Raw genomic sequence first — 24,952 nt, 5'->3', positions numbered from 1 at the left:
GCGTTCTGTGATGGCAGAGAGCATCGGCCAGGGCATCTGAGGATTTGAAAGGGTTGGAGATGTTCCCAGGAAAGAAGACCTTAAACAACCTGGCTGGTGCTGGAGCTGACTGCTGATTAAGGAAAGGGCTGGAGGGCATCCATGCTGATGAAAAGGAGGTGCTGACCCAGGGGAGGTGGCTGGATGACTCAGGACTTGGACAGCGCTGTCAGGAATGGACAAGCATGATATTGGCCTTTCTGTCTCCAGAAGAATCTCTCCTAGGGGGCCAAGGGATAGGAAATGTGATACCTATGGTGAGCGTCTACTAAAGATGCCTAGGACAAGCGTCACCAGCACACATGAATGTCCCCATCACCTCTAGGCCAGGAAAACGTGTAGAAAACTCTGCATGGTGCTCCAGGAAGTGCCGCAGCAGCATCAAGAGCTATTGCCAGGCAGATCCTTTTGGCCATCACTGGCCTAGTTTATCTTTATTCTAGTCATGTGCATATGGGTGGTGTGTGTGTGTGTGTATGATAGTCTTTTTTGTTTGTTTGTTTTTATGTTTCTGTTTTTTGTTTTTTCGAGACACGGTTTCTCTGTGTAGCCCTGGGTGTTCTGGATCTCACTCTGTAGACCAGGCTGTCCTCAAACTCAAAAATCCACCCGCCTCTGCCTCCCAGAGTGCTGGGATTACAGGTGTGCGCCACCACTGCCCAGGTATATGATAGTCTATATGTGGAATCCAAATGTCTTTCTCTGTCTGTATGTCTCTCTAACTTAAAACATTTTTAAATGTATAAGGGTGTTTTGCCTACAAGTCTATCTGTGCAGTATGCATGCATGCCTGGTAACCTGGCAGGCCTGAGGAGGGCATCGGATCCCCTGGGACTGCAGTTACAGATGGTTGTGAGCCACCTTGTGGGTGCTGGGAGCAGAAGCTGGGTCCTCTGGGTGAACAGTGAGTGCCCTTAACTGCTGAGCCATCTTTCCAGCAACCTGACCTTTTCATTTTGTTGTTGTTGTTGTTGTTGTTGTTGGCTTTGAAGACAGGGTTCCTCTGTGTAGCTTTGGGTGCCCTGGAACTTGCTCTGTGGACCAGGCTGGCCTCAAATTCAGAGCTCAGCCTGCCTCTGCCTCCCAAGTCCCACCACTACCACCTGGTCACCTTTGTTTCTTTTTGGAGACAGGGTCTCTCGTTGAAATTGGGAGCTCCCGGTTTCAACTAGACTGGCTTGCCAGGATCTACCATGGCTCTGCCCTCCCAGAACTGGGTTTACTTGAAAGCTCACTGTACTCATCTTCCTTATGGTACTGGGTGTTTGAACTCAGATTTTTACTTTGCCCACTGAGTGACCTCTCCAGAGCCTCGTGGTCTTTTAGGGTCAATAGCTTAACGAATCACTCTCATACAGTTCTAGAATTTGTTTGCTGGTTGGTTTGTTTGTTTGAGACAGGGTTTCTCAGTGTAGTCCTGGCTGCCCTGGAATTTACTATGTAGACCAGGCTAGCTTCAAAGTCAGAGATCTGCCTGCCTCTGCAAAAGCTGGGAATTCTGTGCCCTGTATCTGCTGATAACCAGGATGGGAGCACATGACCTAAACCCAGGCAATTAGAAAGTCCCCCAGGGCCCATAGGTTTGGAATTTGGGGAAAGGACAGGAGAGGCTGGGAGCAGGGTTCTTGGAAGTCCTTAGCCTTAGCCTTAGCGCCTAGAGCCTGACAGGAGATGGGACCAGAAGAGAGTCAGGTGGCTCTGACCCCTTTCCCACGAAGAAATAGAAGGCTGGAAGTTCTACAGTCAATGATAGCAGACCAGGGGCCTGAGCACATATAGTCACAGGACCATGGGGAGAGAAAGCCTGAGTGTCTGCTCCCCGCTCTCGGGAATCCTGGAGCTTACAGGGAACATGGTGTGTGAGGGGGGGAGGCACAGGCATGGCGAATAGGTGCTGAAGAAATGAGGAGTCCCTCTCTCCCTCTCTCCCTCCCTCTCACTCTCCAGAGCCCATAGATTTTAAAGACTAGGCCTGAGTTCTAGAATACCTCACCTCTGCCTGCTCTCTGCCCTGAAAGTGAAACTGGAAACAGGATGAAAGTTGATCTTGGGAGAGGGAGCCCCTTATATATGTCCTCATGCCAAGAGCCAAATGTGTGCACTCCCCTAAGAAGTGGGGTTCCCCATGAGTCTTGTGTGGAGCCCATTTTCCTGTCCCCTGTGAGACCTTGAAAAAGGCTCAGTACAGTATGTAAATGAGAACAGGAGTGAGGATATGATTGGCCCTCAGTCCAGGCCTTAAGACCATTTGACTCTTAGCCACCTGTATGCCAGCCAGGAACACCATGCCCCTCTTTGAAGCAGTCGAGCAAAATGGGCCCCAGGGGCAGGAAGGCACCTGCTATTCTCGCTGCCCCTGGACTCCCTGACCTGCCTTTCTACCCAGCTATTGTGCCACACTATAGTAGTTCACTCTGCCCAAGCCAAGGTTGGAATCTGATCATTGAGGGCCTCCAAGGGCTGCCACCAAGGTCCTACAGGTCAGAGGAGAAGCCCAAGAGTGTGGGAGGCAGCTGGGGCTGAGGGACCACAGAGGGAAAGAAAGCCTCAACCTGTCCCCCAAGCCCCGGCTGCCAAGCATCAGCGTGCTCCATAAGTCTCCAGGATGCCGCAGCTGTGCCGGGATTATTTATAGCTCCAGACTTGGTTTTTCACCGGAAAAATCTCACACAAAGGGAAAGGGATCGTAGAAAGGTGGTCTTCTAGTTCCTCACGGCAGATTCCTCACTGTACTCTGCCAGGCTTGCCAGAAGCCGGATGACTGAGCAGAGGAAGCACAAGCCACCCTCCATTTGATCCCTTCCTCTGTCTGTCTGTCTGTCTGTCTGTCTGCCTGCCTGCCTGCCTGCCGCCTCTCTATCATCTATCATGCACACACACACATACACACAGAGGCATGCACGTGCATACACACACACACACACACACACACACACACACACACACACCGGTAGGCACCTCTGCCACACACATCCTCCCAGACAGGTCTTCCCAGACACGTCCTCACACATCCTCACACACAGCCACAGATGCCAGTTGTTCTGTTCCCTTGACTCCTCCCTCTCTGCTTCCTCCTGACTGCTGCCCTCCCCAAGACACTCACCCTCCAGCCCTATGCTTCCCACCCATCTCTCACACCCACCCTTCTCTTCTGTTTGCTTTTTTGCTTTGTCAATGAAACTACAGACACATTAATTACCAGGCTGGTCCTCGGCCGGCCGTCTGTGTCAGCCCTTTGCCAGTCACTAGGGGAAATGTCAGCTCACATTCATCTCCCTTTGCCTTCAAGAATCCCATGACCATCCCCTTCCCAGGGAGACTACTCCGTGTCACATGGCAGGGAAAGACAGGTGTCCCTGGGCTTGACAGGCACAGGGAGTGCAGGCCACAAAAGCCACTGTCAGCTGTGGGCAGATACAGCTGACTGCTCTGCACAGGTCTGTGTGGCCAAGTCCCTCCTACCTCCATGGTTCAGTGTTAAGAGGTAGCATTCCAACCTTGATTACACAGGAGATAGGGGAACAAACTCATAAAGATGTACCTGCCTCGGCCTCCCAAGTACTGCCATTAAAGGCATGAGCCCCCACTGGTCAGTGGTATTACATGCCATTAACCTTAGCACTCAGAAGGAAGTGGGTGGGTGTCTACGAGTTTGAGGCCAGCCTGGTCTACATAGCAAGTTCTAGGACAGCCAGGGTTACACAAAGAAACCCTGTCTTGAAAACAAGAAAACAAAACAACATGGGAGTCACAGATCTTTTCCCGTGTGGCTTTCATGACTCATGAATTAATAAAGGCTCAGGACAATGCAGACATAAGGTAGAGATTTGCCAAGATTTCCCAAGATTTCCCTGCAGATCACCGCAACGAAGCCTTCAGGAACTGAGATTGAATCCCTCTCCTGCCTTGTGCATTCACACCCAAGATGAGCTTCTGCATGGCCCCTTCCGCTTTCTGCCACAGGCCTCTGGGCTCCCACTCACTGCTTACTGTGGGCAGCCGTCAGTCAAGAAACACTCTGCTAGCCGGTGGTGGTGGTGCACGCCTGTAATCCCAGCACTCTGTGTTTCCAGGTTCTGCTTCTGCCCTAAGACTCAGCTCCACCCACGTTTTGGGAAAAGAGGGATGTAAAACCAACCAATTGCATCCACACTAAGTTCAGAACTGAGGCAGGAGTATTGAAATGTTCTTACTTCTTCCAGTGGCTTCTACTTTGCTACAGGGAAAGGGGAGGTGGTAAGGAAGGATGAGGGCACCACACATGCGCCCTCAGCTGGGTACCTCTGCACAGGCCAAGTGTCAGAGACCCTGCAGCAACGGGTGGAGGAACAGGAGGATGACTGCTGACCAGTGTGGTCAGGTTGCCTCTTCCGACTCTATTGTCCACTAAAGCATAGGCCACCCCACCTCATGTATCCAGTGTCCATAAGGTCACCTCCCTTCGGAGGCTAGTGTTTGTTTGCTGTTGGTCTATTCACACCGAAGTGACAAACTTTAAGTCCCTGAAAACAGGAGGTGGGGGAACATGGGGTCCCTTGAGTCCCCAGAAGGAAGCAATAAGCAGGCAGAGTTCAACAAGAGGCTCAGAGCCGCCATCCCAGTTGCTTGGCAACACTGAAGCGACAGAACTGAAAGTTCAAGGGCAACCTGAGCTACAGAGTGAGTATGAGGCTAGCCTGGGCAACTTAGTAATCCCCTGTCTCAAAACAAAAGTAGAAAGAGTGCCGGGGATACAGTTCAGGGGTAGAGGGCTTGCCTGGGTCGAGCGAGGTTCCCGGGTCTGCACTCACAACTTTAAAAGAAGAAAGACATGAGGATGAATCCTTTGTGAATGTCTTAGTGGTTGGTCCCTTTGATAAAGTGAGTGACTGAGCCCTGTCTACCTTCCTGGGATGGTTTGCAGAGCCTTGGCCCAGGGATTGACACTATTTGGAGGATGTGGTCTTGTTGAAGGAACTGTGTCACTGTGGGCGTGGGCTTTAAGACCCTAGTCCCAGCTGCCTGGAAACCAGTCTTCTCCTGTTTGCCTTCAGAACAACAAGTTGAAGTCTTAGTTCCTTCTGTACCATACCTGCCTGGATGCTACCATGCTCCCACCTTGATGACAATGCACTGAAGCTCTGAACCTGTAAGCCAGCCCCAATTAAATGTTGTCCTTATAAGAATTGCTTTGGGGGAAAAAAACAAAAGCAAAAAACAAAAAACAAAAACCACTGAGAAAGCTGGGCAGTGGTGGCGCACGCCTTTAATCCCAGCACTTGGGAGGTACAGGCAGGCAGATTTCTGAGTTTGAAGCCAGGCTGGTCTACAGTGACTTCCAGGACAGCCAGGGCTACACAAAGAAACGCTGTCTTGAAACAAACAAACAAACAAAAAACCAAAAAGAATTGCTTTGGGGGCTGGAGAGATTGCACCTTCTGGTGTGTCTGAAGACAGTGACAGTATACCCACATACATGAAAGAAATACATCTTTTTTTGTTTGTTTGTTTTGTTTTTTGGATTTGCTTTTTTTTCGAGACAGGGTTTCTCTGTATAGCCCTGGCTGTCCTGGAACTCACTCTGTAGACCAGGCTGTCCTCGAACTCAGAAATCTGCCTGCCTCTGCCTCCCAGAGTGCTGGGATTACAGGCGTGTGCCACCACCGCCCTGCTGAAATACATTTTTTAAAAAAATAAAAAGGGCTGGAGAGAGGGCTCAGCAGTTAAGAGCACTGACTGCTCTTCCAAAGGTCCTGAGTTCAAATCCCAGCAACCACATGGTGGCTCACAACCATCCTTAATGAGATCTGATACCCTCCTCTGGGGTGTCTGAAGACAGGTACAGTATACTTACATATAATAAATAAATAAATCTTTGAAAAAAATAAATAAAAAGAATTTCTTTGGTCATGGAGTTTCTCCACAGCAGTAAAACCCTAAGACACTGCCATATAGGGAAACTCTAACTCAGTGAACAGACCTTTACCTCTCCTGAAGGCTGCACACTGATTCAGCTAAGGCCAAACCTGTGCACTCCAGACACCCAGGTGACAAAGCAAAGGCCTTGTCCATCCAGGGCCCCACTCCACAGCAGAAATGCTGAACTGCGATTGCCCAAGTTAGCAGTGCCCATCCATGGCTACGCCGGCCAGCCTGAGGGACTCAGCCACCCAGAAAACCTAACCAGAGACACCCAAAGACAGCCACAGGCTCAGAATGTTGGCATAAAGTCAGGGCCTGTGTGTGAACCTTGAGCCAAGCTGAAAGTACAGTTAAAGTTAAGTCCTGGCTTTTGCTGGGTGCCTCCAACCAGGGAACAGTATAAGGGTGCCCCGTAAGAGGCAGCAGAGGGCTGGAGAGGGCTTGTAGGCTCACCAAAGGCAGAATGAATAGGTGGCCTCTCCACTGACAGGAGCAGGGTGGGGCAGGCACCCAGGCTACAGATTCTGTCTGCCCTCCCCCTCAGGGGTTCCCAGCCACCAAGACATTGGATGACTCAAAGATAGAAATGTGAATTGGGTCAAGTTTCTGTCCAGTCATGCCTAAGGAAAAGCTAGAGACCTGACCAGTAGGGCAGAAGCCAAATTATCATATCATCAGATTCAGAATGGCCTCATTTCTAAGTCACGCTGTTCCATCACCTTAGAGCACCTCCCATCCCTCATAAATTTTGTGCAGGGGCAATTCCTTACCTTCACCTGGCTAGATAACCTAGTCCTGGGATTCTCCTGTTCCTGCTCAGTGAGCTCCTACTCAGTTATCAAAACCCCAGGTCAAGCTGGTCAAATAGAAGCAACTCCACCCCCTCACAGTACCAAGTTGCATATTTGTAGATCTTCTCTAGACTTAAGCATAACAATAGAGATTTGGACTTGTTTACGGCCATATTCCCAAAGCTGAATAATTAACCAAATGGCCTTGCAATTCAAGGGCAGTCTATTCCTCGTGACTGGAAGCCCGGTAGTACTTCCTCATTCCTCTCCTGTAATCCAGGGGCTGGCTTCTGCTCAGGGGCTGGGCATTCCTGTTTGGAAGGGCAGTCCAGATTTTGATGACCCGGAACAAGCAGACTGGAATTTAGTCCCCATCCTTAGTAAGGACTCCTGGCTCTATTAGACGCAGGTTTTAGCCCCTCTCCTTTGGGAACACCAGGGTCAAGGAATTGGGTGCTAGCAGTTCCAGGCTACTCTAGGCTCTGTAGCTCTGCCCTAAGACTGTTACATGGGGGCTGGAGAGATGGCTCAGTGGTTAAGAACACCCACGGCTCCTCCGGAGATTCTGAGTTCAAATCCCAGCATCCACACGGTGGCTCACAACCATCTGTAATGAAATTGGACGTCTTCTTCGGGTGTGTCTGAAGACAGCTACAGTGTGCTTACATATAATAAATAAATACATCTTTTAAAATACTAATACTAATAAGGTCCATGGATGCAGTGAACTCTCAGGCAACGGAGGCCCCAGCTCCTTTCAACGCAGGGCTGGGTGTGGTGGTGCACACCTTTGATCTCAGCACTCCAGGAGGCAAAGGCAGGCAGATCTCTGAGTGTGAAGCCAGCCTACAGAGTGAGTATAGAGATCCTATCTCAAAAGACAGACAGGCACACACACACACACACACACACACACACACACACACAGATTGAGAGAGAGACAGACAGACAGACAGAACAGTGATGACAGAGGCATGGTTTCTTCCAGCTTACAACTGTGGAGGGCTTCCCATTCTAGACTATTCCACTCCTAACTTCATTTGGTCCCTTCACAAAACTTCAAAGGATACTTTTTTTCTACCTGATGGAGAAGAAATTCTTGTCACAGTGACTTGTCCAAGGTCATCAGCACAGAGGAAATTTGAACCTACCTGTTCCATTCACCACATTTCCCCCCCCCCCAAAATCCAACAATAGTTCTCTGGGAGCATTTGCCTAGGGAGGAGGCACACAAGTTAGTGCCTGGGACAGTGGCGATAAAATGAAAATTGTAAATGGTGCAAGCAGGGGACAGGCATGCATCAGCTCTGCCAGAGAGGGACAGGGCCTCATAAGCACGACTCTCGCCTGCCTGCCCGAGAAGCCTCCTCCGAGTTAGCTGTTTTTGCTGAGCCCCACCTCCATCTGTCCTGACTTCCAGGTGACCACACACACACACACACACACACACAGCCTCGTCCTCCCTAGGAAGCTGCCAGCCAGGTATACCAGAACCTCCTGCCCAAGACTGACAGACAGAAAGGGTGAGGGACAGAGGAATGACACTGGAGAGATCGCTGGACAGGAGAGAGGTCGTCAGGGTGGGGCTGGCAGACGAGTGAGTCTGGGCTCTAGTTGGTGCAGCGTTTAAGAGCCTAGGCAGAAAGCCTTGTGTTCCAATTCTAGTTTGGGGTTGAGCTTGGTTGGCATGAGTTCCTAGAAGAAGAGAGAGGGGCCTGAAGAGGTGGCTCAGTGGTTAAGAGCACTGGCTGCCCGTGCAGAGGACCAGAGTTCAGTTTCCAGCACCAGAGCTCACAGCTCTTTGTAACTCCAGTTCCAAGGGGTCTGACACCTCACCTCTGGCCTCCACAGGCACCAACCACACACTTACGCATAATTAAAATTAATATATACATCGTTAAAATATTCTTTAAAAAAACACAACACAGATAGCCGTCATTCCCGGTCTCTAGTTCAATCATGCCTCAGTTTCTTCCCTGCTGACTAAAAAGGTATTTTGTGAGGATCAAATAACAACGTCACAGCTGGGCAGCAGTGTCCCAGCCTTCACTCAATGCCTTTCAGTTCAAGGATGGTTCCAGTGTCGTGGTGTTTCTCAGGCCGTGAGACGGTCTCACTGAGGACCTTCCTGAGGCTAGCAGCCCCTGTGAGGTGCAACCGGCATGAGGGAAAATCCTCAGCACACGCATTCTTTCCCTTTTCCTCAAGGGTGGTGTTCCCCTCAGAACAGACAGCCAGCTTCCTGCCTTTGGTCTGTTCGTTTAGCCAGAGGAACCATGGCATTAAGGCGGCCTGGTACTCAGGGTACTGGAGCCTCTCCACAGAGGCTAGCAAGGAGAGAGGGACTGGAGGGGTGTGCCACACCTGGAGAAGGCCTGTGGGGACAAAGACAAGAAGACCCAATTCCTCCTCACCTTTCAGACAGGGTCGCTCTTTCTGGGCTGTGACCTGAAAGTTACCTCCCACTGCAATTGTCTAGGATGGCCCGCCCCATCTGCCTTTTTCTCTGGGGTTCACTACCACTGTGCTGTGGGTGCTAGTTCCACATGCCGGCTTGTCCTAGCCTCAAGCAAGCTCTAAGCCTTCACCCTCCCCTCTCCTTCCTGGACACGTGGTTTTATTTTTAACCTGAGTTTACAGGCAGGATCTGGAAAAGCCAGTTTGTGGCAGCTTCTATTCTTTCTGCTTCCCTCCCCAACCTGAAGAGTAAGTAGCTGGACCCGGCTTGGGGAGTGGGGGTGGGGGTGGCCAGCAGGTGTGGGTAAAGGGCAGCCTGCTTGGCCTTGCCAGATAGAGGACTGAACACTCCTGCCTGGCCCTGCTCGGACGCGCATGCTCCTGCTGCCCTGGCTGCTCTAGTGGGGCGGGGTGGAAGCAGCGGAACCTTCTGGGCTTTTCTGACGTAACCTCCCCAGCAGAGGCTGATTGGCCCAGGGCCTCCAAATATCACACAAAGTCTCTGGGCAGAGTGGCCCAATGCCCTGGTATCTCGCGCCAGCCTCTGGCACTAGAGACAGGGCAGGCAAGGTCAGGCTAGCCAAGAGGCTGAGGACACACAGATGTATGGGCCTGCCAGAGAAGACGTATCAGAGCATTTTGATGTCCTTCGTGATTTTTGTTTTTTAAATTGGGTATTTATTTTTAATTACATGTATGTGTGCATGCCTGTGTGGGGATATGTCCGTGCAGGTGGTGAGGCTTGGGTTCCCTTGGAGCTGGAGTTGTAGGCAGTTGTGAGCCACCTGATATGAATGCTGGGGACTGAACCAGGGTCCTCTGGAACAGCAGCCATGTCTCTAACCCCCTGAACCCTCTCTCTCCAGCCCCCTCTCCCTACCCCCTGCCTTTTTTTTTCCTTTTTTGGTAGGCAGACTCTTAGAACTTCAAAAATAAATGAGGAAGCAGCCTTTTCCATGTCAGCGCCGGGCCGGTGGTCTCCATGGTGTTTACTTTAAGGTTTAGTTAGGTGTTTCTGCTTTGAATTTGCCCTTGAAAGGAGGAGGCGCATCAGGACCTCTGCTGTCAGGATGCCAAGAATCTCAATGCATCCAGGAAAAATCAAGGTTAAGAATGGAGGTGAGGTAGCCGGGCGGTGTTGGTGCACGCCTGTAATCCCAGAACTCTGAGGCAGGCGGATTTCTGAGTTTGAGGCCAGCCTGGTCTACAGAGTGAGTTCCAGGACAGCCAGGGCTATACAGAGAAACCCTGTCTCAAAAAAACCAAATCCAAAAAACAAAAACAAAAACAAAAAAAACAAAAACAAAAACAAAAACAAAAACAAAACAAAAATAATAAAATAAAATAAAATAAAAAAAATAAAAAGAACCAGAAAAAAGACAGCTGGGTCGGGCCTAGTGGGGGCATGTCTATAATTTGGAGGCTGGTACAGGAGGATGGTGAGTCTAAGATGACCCTTGGCTATAAAGAGGCCATCATGGGCTATATAGAGGTCATCCTGGGCTATATAGAGGCTAGCCTCAGCTATATAGAGGCCGGCCTTTGCTATCTAGTGAGACTCCGTCTCCAAAATATAAAATAACCTAAGATTTTCAGAAGTAAAAGATGCTTAAGCTATGGTTTAGTGTCAAGGACTTGTCTACCATAAGAAGTCAGCAAAGGCGGTGGTGACGCACGCCTTTAATCCCAGCACTTGGGAGGCAAAAGCAGGCAGATTTCTTAGTTCGAGGCCAGCCTGGTCTACAGAGTGAGTTCCAGGACAGCTGGAGCTACACAGAGGAAAACCTGGCTCGAAAAAACAAACAAACAAACAAAAAAAAGAAGTCAGCAAAGGTTCACACTGTCGCTTTGGATGTGGCTTCCTGTATGACCACAAAACCCAGAACTGTGAAGCCAGTTCTTCCTGGAACTCACAGTGTTCCCAAACTGCTCCTTGCTTGGGAAACCACGTAACCTAGATCAAGTCAAGTGGGCTCGGCTTCCAGGGCCAGAGAGCATGACTTAGGGAGGAAATCTCCTGGGTGCACAGGGCCTCATGCTCCCTCCCTTCCCTCATCCAGATCACATATGGAACCTGGGAGTCCCTGAAAGCCAGCAGTTAGTGTTGGATAAGACAGGGGATGGATGGCACTCAGATCCAGCAAGTGAGAAAAGGCCTTCCTCAGCAGAAGATGGGACAGGAGTGGAAGAGCTTTGGAAGCTACAGGTCCTGACTAAGCTGGTTTCCAGTGACAAGGGGTTGACCCGACCGGAACATTACAGAACAAAGAAGGAAATGGTGAGATTGCCTGCACAGCACTCTTGCCCCCGAGTTTCTAGAGGCCAAAGCTGTAGGTAGACAGGAACATGCTCACCCCTTCTTCTGCCTGCGCAGGATGGGTGGGATCTGAGGGCAGGCAGGAGTCACAAGACTAGGGGCTGGTGGTCCCTGAGGCCTACCAGGAGAGGTTGGTATGGACTTCCTGCCCTGGGCCGTTTTGTCTCTTCCAGGCCTCTTTTCCAGACACTGTCTGGAGGCCCAGCTGGGCAGGAGAGGCTTGGAACCTAAGAGGCTGCTTCCTAGCAGGGGGCCTGGTGAAGAGAAGGGCCGCCACCCCCTGCTGCTGCTTCTTTGACTCCCTATCGACCACCTTCCTCTTCTACCTTGAATATGCCCCTAGCCACCGCCCTTTGTCACCCTGCAACAATATTTCCAGAACTCCACCCCAACCCCACCGGGAGTGAGCCTATAGGCAACGCCCCAAGAAGTGGTCAGCTGCCGTCAGCTCTGATCCAAGACCAGTAGTGCTCCAAGCTTAGGAGCCAGGAAGACAAGAGGTTAGGGGTAGGGGAGCTTGTGGGAGATAGTCACATGACAGTCTGGGCTGAGACCCAGGGGCATTGAGTTAATTCCTTCAGATGCACATGGCCAGCATTCCACAGCCGCCTCTCCCAGGGCGCTGGCCTTCAGCACTACAGGCACCACCAGTCACCCAAACCCGTTCTCAGCTGTGGCCAGGCCTCCTGGGGCTGCGAGCTCTAGGTGGTCCGGAGCCCGGGCCCTGGCATGGGACTTCAAGTGCCCTGATTCTCCTCATGACCAAAACACCTGGCTCCCTGGAAGACTGGGGAGCTAGGCTGGGGAGCAGAACTAGGGAGGGGGTCTGAAAGGAGTGAGAGTGAGGCCTTGGGAAGTAGGGAGAGGCACCAGTCGAATACTACCACCACTGTCAACCTAAAGATGAGTCGTGATAATGGAGAAATTACATCTGACAGTGTTATCCCACCTTGGGGCTGGAGGTTATATTAGATTCTTTCTTGCTGGGTTTTCCTATATACGTGCACACACACACACATCTATATGTATGTGTGTATGTATATACATATATATACATATGTATGCATGTATATATACATATACGTATATATACATATACACATTCACACACATGAATATGTATATATTTAAATATTTATTTATTTATTTATTTATTTATTATATGTAAGTACACTGTAGCTGTCTTCAGACACCCCAGAAGAGGGGATCAGTTCTCATTATGGATGGTTGTGAGCCACCATGTGGTTGCTAGGAATTGAACTCAGGACCTTCAGAAGAGCAGTCAGTGCTCTTTAACCGCTGAGCCATCTTTTCAGCCCCACTTTTGTTGTTCTCGACCCAGGCTGTCACATAGCCGAGATTGGCTTTGGACTTTCGATGGAGTTGAGACTGACCCTGAATTCCTGATCTTCCTGCCTCCCACGTGTGTAGAATTCAAGCATCCACTACTACTCCTATCGTGGCCTGTTGTATATTTTTATTTATTATTATTTCATTTGTTTATAGCATGTCATTCCTGACTAGCAATCTCATCTAGTTCCTTATGTACGACTCCTCATAGTAATAATGTCAGTAAACACCAAGGCAGATAGACTCAATCCACAAGCTAATAATCTTAGTTAATAAAATGTCGTACATTTCTTTGATTATTTATCTACATATTTATTTATTGGTGCTAAGGGTAGAATCCAAGGTTCATACTTGCTCGGCAAGCTCTCTACCTGTACCCTTCCCTGTCCTCTTTCTTCCCTCTTTCCTTTCAGCCAAGCTCCTCAGGTGGTCCCCTGGGGTACACTTCTGCCAGCTACTGGGGAGTGTGTGTGTGTGTTTGGAGGGGGGTGCAGTGGTTGTTGAGAAAGGGCTCTGGAACCTTGCAGGGGATACCTGACCTGCTCCTTGCCCTGTCCCTGGCCATCCCTTACAAAGAACACTCAAGCTGACACACAGAGCATAGCTTAAGGAGCTGGACCATACAGTATGCAGGTAACATGTAAGTGCACTGGATGTGAGCCAAAGACAGACATATACATACATACATGCATGCACATATACACACATATGCATATACAGGCACCCATACATACATTAGGGAACATTCACCCGTTGTCCAGAACTTTAGAAGGAATCTAAGCCAACCCTTGCTGTGGGGATGGGGACTCCTCAGATTCAGGTAGAGTCTCTGTGACCCAAGTTCAGGTCTTTATCCTGTGCTGCTCTCCTTGTCTCTGGTATGTGCTAAGCCCCAGGAGAACTGTAGTATAGCTCTCAACTCCTTTGAGTACCTAGTACTGATGAAAGCCCTCACACAGGACTGCACCACAATGCCTGCCTTCCATGGAGAGCTGAAGATGTGGAACAAAAGGAGAACGGCCTTCTTTTTTCTGAGTAGCTTTTCATGCTCTGTAATTCTCACTGTGTGTCTCTCTCTGTGTCTCTCTCTTTGTGTGTGTGTGTGTGTGTGTGTGTGTGCCTGTGTCTCTCTGTCTCTCTCTCTTTCCCAGTCTTTTGAGACAGGGTCTTTATGTAGTCCTTGCTGGCCTGGAACTTACTCTGTAGATCAGGCAGACTTCAAACTCACAAAGATCTGCCTGCTTTTGCTTCCTGGGTGCTGGGAATAATATTTTCTCCTCTTAATATAAATAAGTGTGGTGCATTTTTTGCTTGTTTGTTTAAGGTATCTCTAGGTTAGAACTCCAGTAGAATGGCCTCATCCAAGATTCACTGAGAGCTGGGATCAAAGGCACGTAATAAATTTTAGTTGAAGCTGGGCAGTGGTGGCGCACGCCTTTAATCCCAGCACTTGGGAGGCAGAGGCAGGTGGATTTCTGAGTTCAAGGCCAGCCTGGTCTACAGAGCAAGTTCCAGGACAGCCAGGGCTACACAAAGAACCCATGCCTTGAAAAAAAGAAAAAAAAATTTTTAGTTGAGTGTTTTGCCTGCGCGTTTGTATGTGCACCTGAGGACAGCAGAAGGTGTCAGATTCCCTAAGCCTTGAGACAGGGATGAGTATAAGTCACTGTGAAGGTGCTAGGAGCAGAACTTGGGTCTTCTGGAAGAACAATAAGTGTTCTTGACCACTGAGACACCTTATAACCAGGATTAGATTATAGCCAAGGGAGACATCTTCTTTATTCTTTTCCTAAAAAACAAACAAGCAAACAACAACAAAACTTTCCACTTTAATTTTATTTACTTTTATTGAGACTAAGTTTTAGGTAGCCTAAGATGGTTTTGAATTCCAGGGTTAGCCAAGATGACATTAAATGTCTAATCTTGGAGGCAGAGGCAGGCAGATTTCTGAGTTCAAGGCCAGCCTGTCTATTGAGTGAGTTCCAGGACAGCCAGAGCTACGCAGAGAAACCCTGTCTCAAACCCACCCCCACCCCCCAAAAAAGGCTAATCTTCCTCTACGTCCTAAATGCTGAGATCACAGACTCTCACCACCATATGTGGCTTTATTGAGAAACCCAGGACCTCCTTCATGCTGGTCAAGCACTCTATTAATTGAACTATATACACCTTATGGCCCAAGCTGGCCACTAAAGTGCTATATAGCAAAGAGTGACCATGAACTCTTGATCTTCCTGCCTCTACTTCCCAAATTCTGGCATTACAGGCATGTGCTACCATGTCCAGTCTCAAGTGGCCTTTCTAAGCAAGGGGGTGATATATTAACATGGAAAAGGATTCATTGCCACAAAATCAAGACCTGAAATAGGAAGAGACCAAACAGAGCTGAGGAGATCAGCTGGGAGGCTGGGGCATATCTCTCTAGTAGTGTCTAAAGACTCACAACTAATAGTCCTGTAGAACGGTGAGCTTTCTCAGGGCCATCAGAACAGGTGTGCTGCTCATGGATGCATTTCTGAGGCCCACTAGCAAGGGAGAATGACCGTAACAAGGCCCAAGAATAAATGCGCCAATTTCCCACTAACACAATTGAAAATGTCAGGAATCAGGATGGCCAGTGGGGTTGACGATCCTCACAGGAGCAATAGCCATTAGAGTCAAGACAGAGCATCTGCTCCCTGCCCACCTCTGTTTTATCAGACACCACAGTAGGAGGTAATGGAGGGAGACTCCAGGAAAACAGCATTGCTCCAGGATCCCAACTGAACCTCCTGGGATAGTACATCCATCACCTCCAGTCTTCCTGATGTTGGCTCTGAGGTTCGCACTGAAACCCGGGAAGAAGACAGTGGGACTGGCTGGGACTCATGCTCAGAGCCTTGGCTTTCAGGGGCCAGAAGGTCAGAATTAAAAGGTGCAGAACAACAGGTTTAAGAAGAGTGTAGGATCTTAGGCCAACCTGGGCATGAACTTGGGGCAATTCAATCTTTCTGTGTTCAGTTGATCTTCGTATAAAACGGGATGACACATCTTCCTCTCAAGCAGGCCTGAAGGTTGGCAACTCAATGTGTTTCTCACTACCTGGCACCTGGCTTGTTACGGTCTCTTTCAGTTCCCTCTTTGCAGTGGGAGAATCAGCCAGGCAAAAAGAATGATAAGGAGAGAGCTGTACACCCCAAGCTTGAGAGAGTGAGAAAGAGCCCCAGTGTTTCTCCTCCCCTTGCCTTTCTTCCTTGTTTACCCAGATGGACCCTAGTTGGTTTTGCAGTCCATTGTCTGTCTTTAAACCTCCAGAAGTTTCCAATTAGCAAATGGGGAGGAGGTGTGGCGTTATGGAGATGAAAGGTTAAGAAAAGACTTTACAGTTCAATCCTGCCTGACATTTATAGTCAGAAACCTAGCAATGTTGCTAAGGTATGACTGAAAACCAGGAGAGTAATGCCGGCTGCCATTTTCCAAGAGTTAATGAAGACAATGTGCCCCACTCCCTGGGGACTTTGCCCACCATCGTCCCTCCTTTTGGTGGACAGCTGTAGTTAAACCAAGGATCTTTAAAGGTTTTGTTTGTTTGGTTGGTTAGTTGGTTTTAATTTTAGTGTCTACTACAAATGGGAATCTAGTTCAGTCTCTGCCACTGTGTGACCACAGGTAAATTGTATCTCTTCTCCCTGCCTTGAGTTTAAAAGCTGGATCATGCATGGGCCTGAGTTCTAAACTCAAGTCATAGATGGGCTGTAGATGGTCCTAAACCCCTTAATAAATAGTTAGGCTGGGCATGATAGTGTGTTCCTTTAGTCCAGAAGATAGAGATAGAGATAGGTCAGTTCCTCTGAATTCAAGGCTGGTCTGGTCTACAGCAAATTCCAAGCCAGCTGGAGCTACTACCTAGTGAAACCCTCCCTGGAAAAAAAATTGGAGCCAGGGAGTGGTGGTACCTGCCTTTAATCTCAGTACTTGGGAGTCAGAGGCAAGTGCATTTGAGGCCAGCCTGGTCTACAAAGTGAGTTCTTAAAAAACAAAACAAAACATGTTTGGGTCATCCTGGACAATTTAGTGAGTTCTTTGTCTCAAAATAACGGGTAAAAAAGGTGCTAAGGATATAGCATCTGCAGTAGAGCACTGGGGTTCTGTTGATGGAGCCCTAGGGTTCGATCACCAGGATTGCCGCATAAACAAGGTTTTTCACTAGGCCTTATGGTCATTCCAGTGTCCAACTTCCTGTTCTTGATGAAGTTTAGGAAGAAACAAATGTGAATTTCAGAAAGCTGGGCCTGGGGGCTCATTCCTATAGCCTAGCACCCAGAGGCTTAGTCAGGAGAAGGGTTGTGGCAGAGGCAGGCAGATTTCTGAGTTCAAGGCCAGCCTGGTCTACATAGTGAGTTCCAGGACAGCCAGGGCTATACAGAGAAACCCTGTCTCAAACAAAAAAACAAAAAAACAAAAAAACAAAAAAAAAAAGAAAAAGAAAAAGAAAGAAAGAAAGAAAGAAAGAAAGAAAGAAAGAAAGAAAGAAAGAAAGAAAGAAAAAGTTCGAAGCCAGCATTGGCTACCTGAGATGGTCCAAAGTATTCAAATGCTGAATCTCATTTTATCACTTGTCCTGGATACACGGGAGAATATACATGGAATATCTAGAATTTTACTATTAAGGGTTTGAAATTATGAGCTCTCCCGCAGATACATTGTCCATGGTATTGCCTTCAGAATCCAGAACGGCCTTATCTACCCATCCACTTCTTCTTCTAAAAGCTGTTACAGTTTTACATTCCCCCCCAAGTTCACTTAAAGAATCATTAAGATTGTACTGGAGCCCCGGGTAAGGCATACAAATAATACAGTATAGACTGTAAATGGTGGCCACTGTCTATGGTTCTGAGACCAAAGTGAGATGGATGGGCAGCTGGAGTAGGGATACTCCCAAGTAACATGGGGATAAAAGGAGCTTACAGTCGGCTGGCTGGACACTTGGCTGTGAGTCTCTGAAATACACAATAATCCCTGGGGCCGGAGAAGGAAAATGTTTCCGAGGTGTCCAGTGTGGACCCCTTCAGGGAAGAGGGAACCTGAGAACCAGAGAGACTGGTTAAGGCAGCCACACCCGGTGCTGAACAATTCCAGCAAAGAGAAGGGTCTTATCACTCCTCGTGCCCCGCCCCAAGAGAGCTACCATTTAACCAGTGGCCCTTGGCTATTGTAAACTTAAATTAACTACACCAGTTATGCATGATTCACTTGCAGCCTGTGTTCTGCCCCGACCTCTTGAGTGCTTCCTCCAGTTTACTGCTCTCCGCCAAGTCTTGTCAAGTCAGGCTTCCTTAAGTGAAACCAACCCAGGCTCCTTTGCTGGATGCTTCAATCCTACAGCTGCTGCTTCTCCTAATAATAGCACCCGGCAACAACAGGGGAGAAAACAGCACAGTTCTCAGCTCTTAATGACAGGCCGCTTGCCCATATGTACTAGTAATCAAGGGCTTTGTAATCCTAAAAGTTTCTGAACATAATAACCGAAGCAAGTAAGGGAGAGTGGCAGGCAGACGGGAGCCTGTGTGTGCACAGGTAGGTAACAGGAAAGACACTACTCACAGCATTCACATCCACAATGGCAATCCTCACATCCTAGCTGACAGGGGTGGGGGTGGGGTGGGGCTTTTCCCTCTTAGATTCACCCATTTCAAGAGCATGTACATTTGGTGTGGGGGTTGGGAGCACCTTGAAGAATCTTCCAGGCGAAACCTGCTCCGGTTTTTTTTTTTTTTTTTTTTTTTATTAATGAGGCTGTAAGAAAAGCCAGCCCAGACCTCTAAGTGATTGGTCCCTGGTCCAGGATGCGTTTTAGAATTAACTCTTCCTACAGTCTACGATGCATTACCGCCACCAAGTTAATTACCCCTGAGGATGAAAATAGGTTTCATGACTCATAAGCGCCAATACAACACTTGGCAACAGATGAAAACGCAAGGACACATTTGCAGGGAGCTGAAAGGAATGAACATCTATTTATATGTAGGGAGATTCTTAGAGGTGAGCCAGGCACCTCCCATGTTTCATGCTGCAGAACCATCAAGAGCACCACAGATCCCCATTCCCAAACACACGCACCCACACCGGCACACGGGGGTTCTGGGTTCCACTTCAATATGGTGGCAAAGCAGGTTCAGAAACCTAAAGGGTATTATTAACTGCAAATCCCAACTCAATCAAACCTCCATACTGCGGGCGTTCAGGACCATCCTAGGACTTGATTTCCTCCTGCCACCCATTCCCACCTTCCTGCACTCCAGCCAACAAGGGCAGGCAATCCAGATCAGGTCAGTTCTCTCCGCCAGGAATGGGGAGTGGCTAGGAATTAATTTCAGATCAGATCACTCCTGTTGTTTTGCTTCCTTTCTGTTTTCTAGTCCTGTTGTCTCCAGGAAAGGACAAGGTTCAAACCAGGACTGTTTGCCTCGATTCCTCTAGCTAGATGAAAGGTTTGTCTGGTGTCTGTTGGGGGTTCTGAGCTCCAGAGGGTGCCTTTCTCTACTTCCCCACCCGCCAGAGCCTCACAAATGCTCACAACAAAGTTGTTAGTTGTGTTTCTTTGCCAGTAAAATGGATTCCATTTGGTGCCTAAGCAACCTTTGCTTTTCTTTCCCTTTCACCCCCATCCCCCAAGTCTGTTCTGATCAGCTGTGAGCTGTGTCCTGACTTAAGAAACACTCATTAAGGGGTGGGGTGTAATGAATGAGGTGAAAACGGCTTTGAAATCAACACCCATTCGCCACAGATGCGCACACCCTTCCCTGCCCGACTCCTACCTAGGCTGTTTTTTTTTTTGTTGTTGTTGTTGTTTTGTTTTTAAATTTTGAAGGGTTTATTTTAGTCTATAGTTCCAGAGGGACAGTCCATTATGGCAGCCCAGAAATGGTTACAGTTAAGGAACACATCCAGGGCAGGGGATGCGGCAAGCTTGCTGGTCACATTTTCATCTACACACAGGAAGCAAAGTCCCAGCCAGACACCTTTTGTTTCAAGTGTGCAAAGACAGAAAATCTTGCCCTGCCTGTAGAGGCAAAATAAACTCCCTTCTGTTCCCACTTGTTAAGTCACAGCTGCACTGGCTACCAGGATATATACTACTCATCGCCCCGGGGAAAGATACCGAAGAGCATTCCTGACGATGCTCTTTGCAGCTGGGTCCCGTAAGGGGGGTGGGTAAAGATGCGGAAGAGTAAACAGAAATCGCTTAGTCAGCAACTGTAGATTACAGGGAGGTAAATGTAAACACTCTGGTACCCAGGGGGGGTGGGGCAGCTTGATCCCGAGAGCCTTCCAAGGAACCAGGAAGCCTGGTTCTATCCAAGTAGGAGGTAGACAGTTGTCCCCCTAATTAGAGTAGCAGCGTAGCCTCAACCCTAGAAAGACAAATGTGCTGACTCAGGGCGGAATTAATATCAATTGAATTTATTACAAGTTACTAAGCTCCAAGGCACATTACAGTGTTCTGTTAACTACAGAAATGTATAAAGGACAAACAGCAAGTTCTCCATGTCTAGCATTTCGCTCTACTGTTCAAAAGCATCCGTGCATCAACAAAGCCAAAACAAAACGACACATGAAGATCCAACACATTCAGGTCCTTAGAAACAAACCAAAACGTTTTCCCCCTTCACAAACTTGCAACAAAAACAAAACAAAACAAAAATCCCTCCCCTCCCAACACCCCCCCTTACCATTTTGCAAACAAAACAGGAAAACAAAACAGAACAGAACAAAATTAAGTGAAGACTTCAACACTTGGGGCTGTTTAGAAAGAAGCTTTTACCATTTAATAGCATCGATGTTTTTTCTTTTTTTCTTTTTTTTCTTTTTTTTTTAGGCAGCAACACTGGCCTTGGCAAAACAAAAAAAAAATGACAAAATCTTTTTCTTTTGTGTGTTTTTCCTTTCAGAGTGCATAACATTTACAAAAATACACACCAGCAGCAGTCGTTGCTAAGGGCTATTAATTCTGTACCTAGGCAAACATTTCTGCCACCAAATAAATGCTAACGAATATGATGCGAAAGACCCAATCAATATTATACTGCTTAACACAAACCAGCTTATCCTTCAAATGAAGAAGTTACATACCTGTTTCAAAATATAGAAACATACGACGAAAATAAAGTCTATACACAAGACTAACTTTTTGCAGTTATATTCACAATTCTACATCTTGGTGGATAGGGAAGGTGGAGGCGGGTGGGGGAAGGGCCCTCTAGATTGAAGAGGTGGTGGTCTAGGGCGAAGGAGGTCGCTGCCCTGCGGTTCAAGGGTCTCTCTCTTTTTTCACTTTAACATCCCCAGCTAAGATAGTTGCGATTTCGCCCTGCATGAAGGCCCAAGGTACATTAGACCCGACTAGGGGGCATTTCTCTCCGCTGGGGCAATACACCTCACCTGTGGCCCCCTGGGCTTTGATGCTCTCTCTAGAACAAGGGAAACAAAATTTGTGGCTAGGGACGGACGGACACTGAACGAAATGCGTGTCCTCCAAACGTTCGTGGCAAATGGTACAGCAGAGGGGCCCGCTGTTGGCCATAGGGGAATCCGGAATGTTTTGGGGGTGCACTTGGTCCATGCCCGGGTGGGCGCTAGGCGGCGGGGGCGCCACCTGTAAATTCAGGTCCCCATTGCGTGACGCCAGGCGACGCTGCCCCGGCACGGAGGCGGGCGACACCGGGCTGCTGCTGTTTCGCCTAGCAGATGCAGTGGTCGAGTGCACTGAACTGCCGTCCTTGGGCGAATGCGCTGTGCCCAAAGTGTCTGCTACTGACATGAGCGCGGCCATGGGGGACGGACCGTTCTGGGGGGCTGACTCCGGCGGGGTGGTCCGATTGGAATGAGGTCCCAGAGGTGGAGGGGGCGGAGGCGGTCCCCCTGCGGCGTGTCCCGGCGCCGCAAAGCCCCCCGCGGACATAGTGAGCTTTAGCGCCTCGCTCTGGTTTGCCATCCACTGCTGCCTCTGCTGCTCCTCACCCAGCTTCAGTGCGCTTTCCGCTGAGTCTGGAGGCTCCGGGGATGCCTTCCTTTTGCGCAGGCTGGACGCGGCACCTCGGCCCGTGGGTGCCGCGGGTGGCAAGGCTCCAGTTCCTGGAGGTGCGCTGGGGGCGCGGCTGAGACTCACCAGCGCCGTGGGTAGCATGGGACAACTGGCATCTAAGTAGGGCTGGGGCAGCATGTCCGCGCCGGGCACGCCCTCCTTGAAGAAGCGCACAGCCTCGGGCAGTAGGTCCCCAAGTAGGCGCCAGTCGCCAGAGCCATGCTTCTTTTCGTACTCCAGGTACTTGAAGCCAGAGGACAGACCCCGGCCGAAGTCCTTCATGCAATCCTGGTACATCTGTTTGGCTACCCCAGACGCGCTGGAGTACACATTGCCGGAGCCCGTGGGATACTCAATGAACAGCTTCAGCTCGTAGTCCATACCAGGCTTAGATACCGCGTCGAAGGCAAAGACGCGACCCAACAGCGAGTGGTCCTTCTTGAAGCGCACCTCGTAGGGCGTGCAGCCAGCCAGCGTGAGCAGTGTGTCGCGGACCATCTTGGGCTTGTTGGCCCACTCCTCCGCGCGGTTGCGAAGGCTCTCGCTTAGCTCGGCCAAGGCCTCAGCGTTGCGCTGCTTCTCCTTTAGCTCACGCTCCTGGTCCGTGCTCGACACCGATCCAGGCCTCTTGCCAGCAGCACCCACGCCCACCTCTGCCACCGTCGACGAAGTCGATGACGGAGCGGAGGACACAGTGGCCGACACACCCGGGGGACCCCCGAGACAGGCAGGTCCCCCGGGAGCACCCGGAGGTGCAGGAGTCGGGGGCCCTCGGCTTCCCCCCAACCCGTGGGGCGGAGGCAGCACCGCGGCGCTGGCTGGGCCGTTGAGCAGCGTCTGCGGTAATAGGTTGGGGGGCACGGTGAGCTGGGGTCCCCCGCCACCACCCGGATTGGGCAGCCCGGTCACCAGCCCACTATGTGTCCCACGCCGAGAAGCCACCGATGTTGCTGCTGAGGATGAGTTGGGGCTCTGGCGGTTCAGCTCCGGAGGACCCTCCTCTGGTGCCGGCTTGGGGAAGCCGTTAGGACCCCCCAGGCCGTTGGGCAGCCGGGCGGCGTGGCTGCTGCTCCCCAGACTCACCGGGGGAGGCGGATACTCGAAACGGGTGCGTTGTTCCACCGCGGCGGCGGCGGCGGCAGCCGCGGCGGCCGCTGCGCTCAGGCCATAGCGCTCCAGACCGGACGGGGTGGCCAACACTGCAGGCTTGGTGGAACCATCGACGTGGTTGAGCTGCTGCTGCTGCTGTTGCTGTTGTTGCTGCTGCTGCTGTTGCTGTTGCTGCGCGGCGGCAGCTGCTGCTGCCGCTTCCTTAGCGGACAAGGCCACTGTCTTGACCCCGACTGGCGGTGGCGGCCCGGGGGAGCGACCGTCTTGGAAGCAACCGTGCGCCCGCTTCAGCTGGCGTGCTGTCTCGATCACGAATTCTATGCGGTCGGCGCCTTCGTAATTGACGCAACCACGGCATACGGGTTCGGAGAAGTCCCAGATCATGGCCCAGGGCATGCGAGGCAAGTCGCACAGGTAGCAAGACTGTCTTCGGGACGAGGACACCTGCGCCGCCGACATGATGCCAGCCTCGGGGAAGGTAGGCCCCCGCCCGGGCTGTCTCCGCGGCGCCTTCTCCTATGGGAGGACTAGCTTGGCTGGGGAAGGAGTCCGGTTGCGGGGGAGGGGGGCGAGAAAGTTCTGCCCCAGGGGCTGGAGGGAGCGCAGTAGTGCCTCTCAGCGGGGACTCCACCGCCCAGGTGGCCGACGGGTTCCGCACGCTCCTCGCCCCCACCTCCTACTGCGGCTGTCTCGTCCGGAGGAGAGCGCCGGGAGCCTTCTTCCTGGTGTGGCGGATCAGGGCTGCGAGCTCCGGGGCTGGGGGGAGGGGGCTAGGGTGTCCGGGGCCGGCCGCCAGTGGCCTCTTGGCCCCCTCCCCGGAGTGATTGAAGCGTGGAAGCGCGAAGGGTGTCCCCCTACGACCTGAGTCCTCTCTACGCCAGGCGCCCCAGGGAGAGGGTTAGAAGGTTGTGCCACCCGGTGCCCAGGTCCAATCTTGCTGAAGCCGCTGATTCCCGGGGAGGGCCGGGGGAGGAGGTGGCTGCCAAGAGAGGAGCGTTTCCCCTTCGCAGCGACGGCCGTTGCGCTGGCTGCGCCTGGGTTTGCACGCCGGAGGGAGCTGCCGCGGCCACCGTTTCCAAGACACACGAGAGCAGAGGAGAGGAGCGCACGCACGCAGGCTCCCACCGCCCCCTGGCCTGACCACCTCTCCGGCCACAGAGGCTGGCGGCTCTCACGTTGGCTGCAGGGCGCTCGCTCGGCGCCTCCACCCGGGTCGCATCCCTTCCCGCTCGCGCTCGCCTGGAATGTGGGGTTGTGATTGTTACTCTACGTTCCGGAGGCGCGTCTTAGCGCTCCTGCTCCGGCTGCGGCTCGCGCTGTCCCCGGCTTGGCCGCGCGGGATGCCGCCCGGGCGGAGCGCTGACGTCACCGCCATGCTCTGCACCAGTCCCCCACCCCCCCTTTACACTTCCTCTGTCTGTAGAGCCCACTTGTTGCTTGCGAAAGGCGCATGCGCGGCAGCATGCCCAGATTCCTCCCTGTCGGCCCCTCCTCCTCGCCTCCACCCTCCCCTCCCTTCCCCTCCCCCCTCGGCCGTGTGTGTGCACCACAGCTGAGGCCCGGGGAGCTAGAGCTGCAAGTCCAGGGTTTGGGTGCGGGGAAGGGGGGGAAGGGGGGGTTTGGGGCGGGGTTGGCGGGATGAAACAGGCGATGACCTTTCCTTTTCCTGCCTGGCTTTCCCAAGTAACAAAACATTTAAGAGCCACGAGTGTTGTTTCCTATTCCTGTTCCCCACCCCACCAAACCCCAGGCAGTAAAATTAAATGCCCTGTTTGACGAGTTTCACTTAGAATTTCATATAAAGGTATTACCTATTTAATCTGCGATAGGAGATCCCTCCCCCGCTAATGTTACATTCTTTGCCACCATTGGTGCCCAAACACCTGCAGATTAGCATTTCTCCAACCTTCCAGAAATTACCTT

At 50.8% G+C, this 24,952-nt stretch overlaps 1 protein-coding gene and 1 long non-coding RNA gene across 2 annotated transcripts in view; both read right to left on the bottom strand.

Moving 5' to 3' along the window:
• Positions 1–24,952, bottom strand: part of LOC127687090 (uncharacterized) — a 375,067-nt gene that overhangs the window by 319,612 nt on the left and 30,503 nt on the right. The gene's annotated exons all lie outside the window — the stretch shown is intronic.
• Irf2bpl (interferon regulatory factor 2 binding protein like) lies at positions 20,283–24,409 on the bottom strand. The gene has a single exon (XM_052185343.1). The coding sequence runs from the start codon at positions 23,486–23,488 to the stop codon at positions 21,146–21,148; it is 2,343 nt and encodes a 780-aa protein (XP_052041303.1). The 5' UTR covers positions 23,489–24,409; the 3' UTR covers positions 20,283–21,145.

Source organism: Apodemus sylvaticus, chromosome 6 (genome assembly GCF_947179515.1).
Source record: "Apodemus sylvaticus chromosome 6, mApoSyl1.1, whole genome shotgun sequence".
NCBI lineage: Eukaryota > Metazoa > Chordata > Mammalia > Rodentia > Muridae > Apodemus > Apodemus sylvaticus.
This window is presented reverse-complemented; position numbering and strand designations above follow the sequence as displayed.

Coding starts and splice junctions, on each gene's coding strand:
- Irf2bpl (XM_052185343.1), bottom strand. CDS start 23,488: ATGTCGGCGGCGCAGGTGTCCTCGTCCCGAAGACAGTCTTGCTACCTG.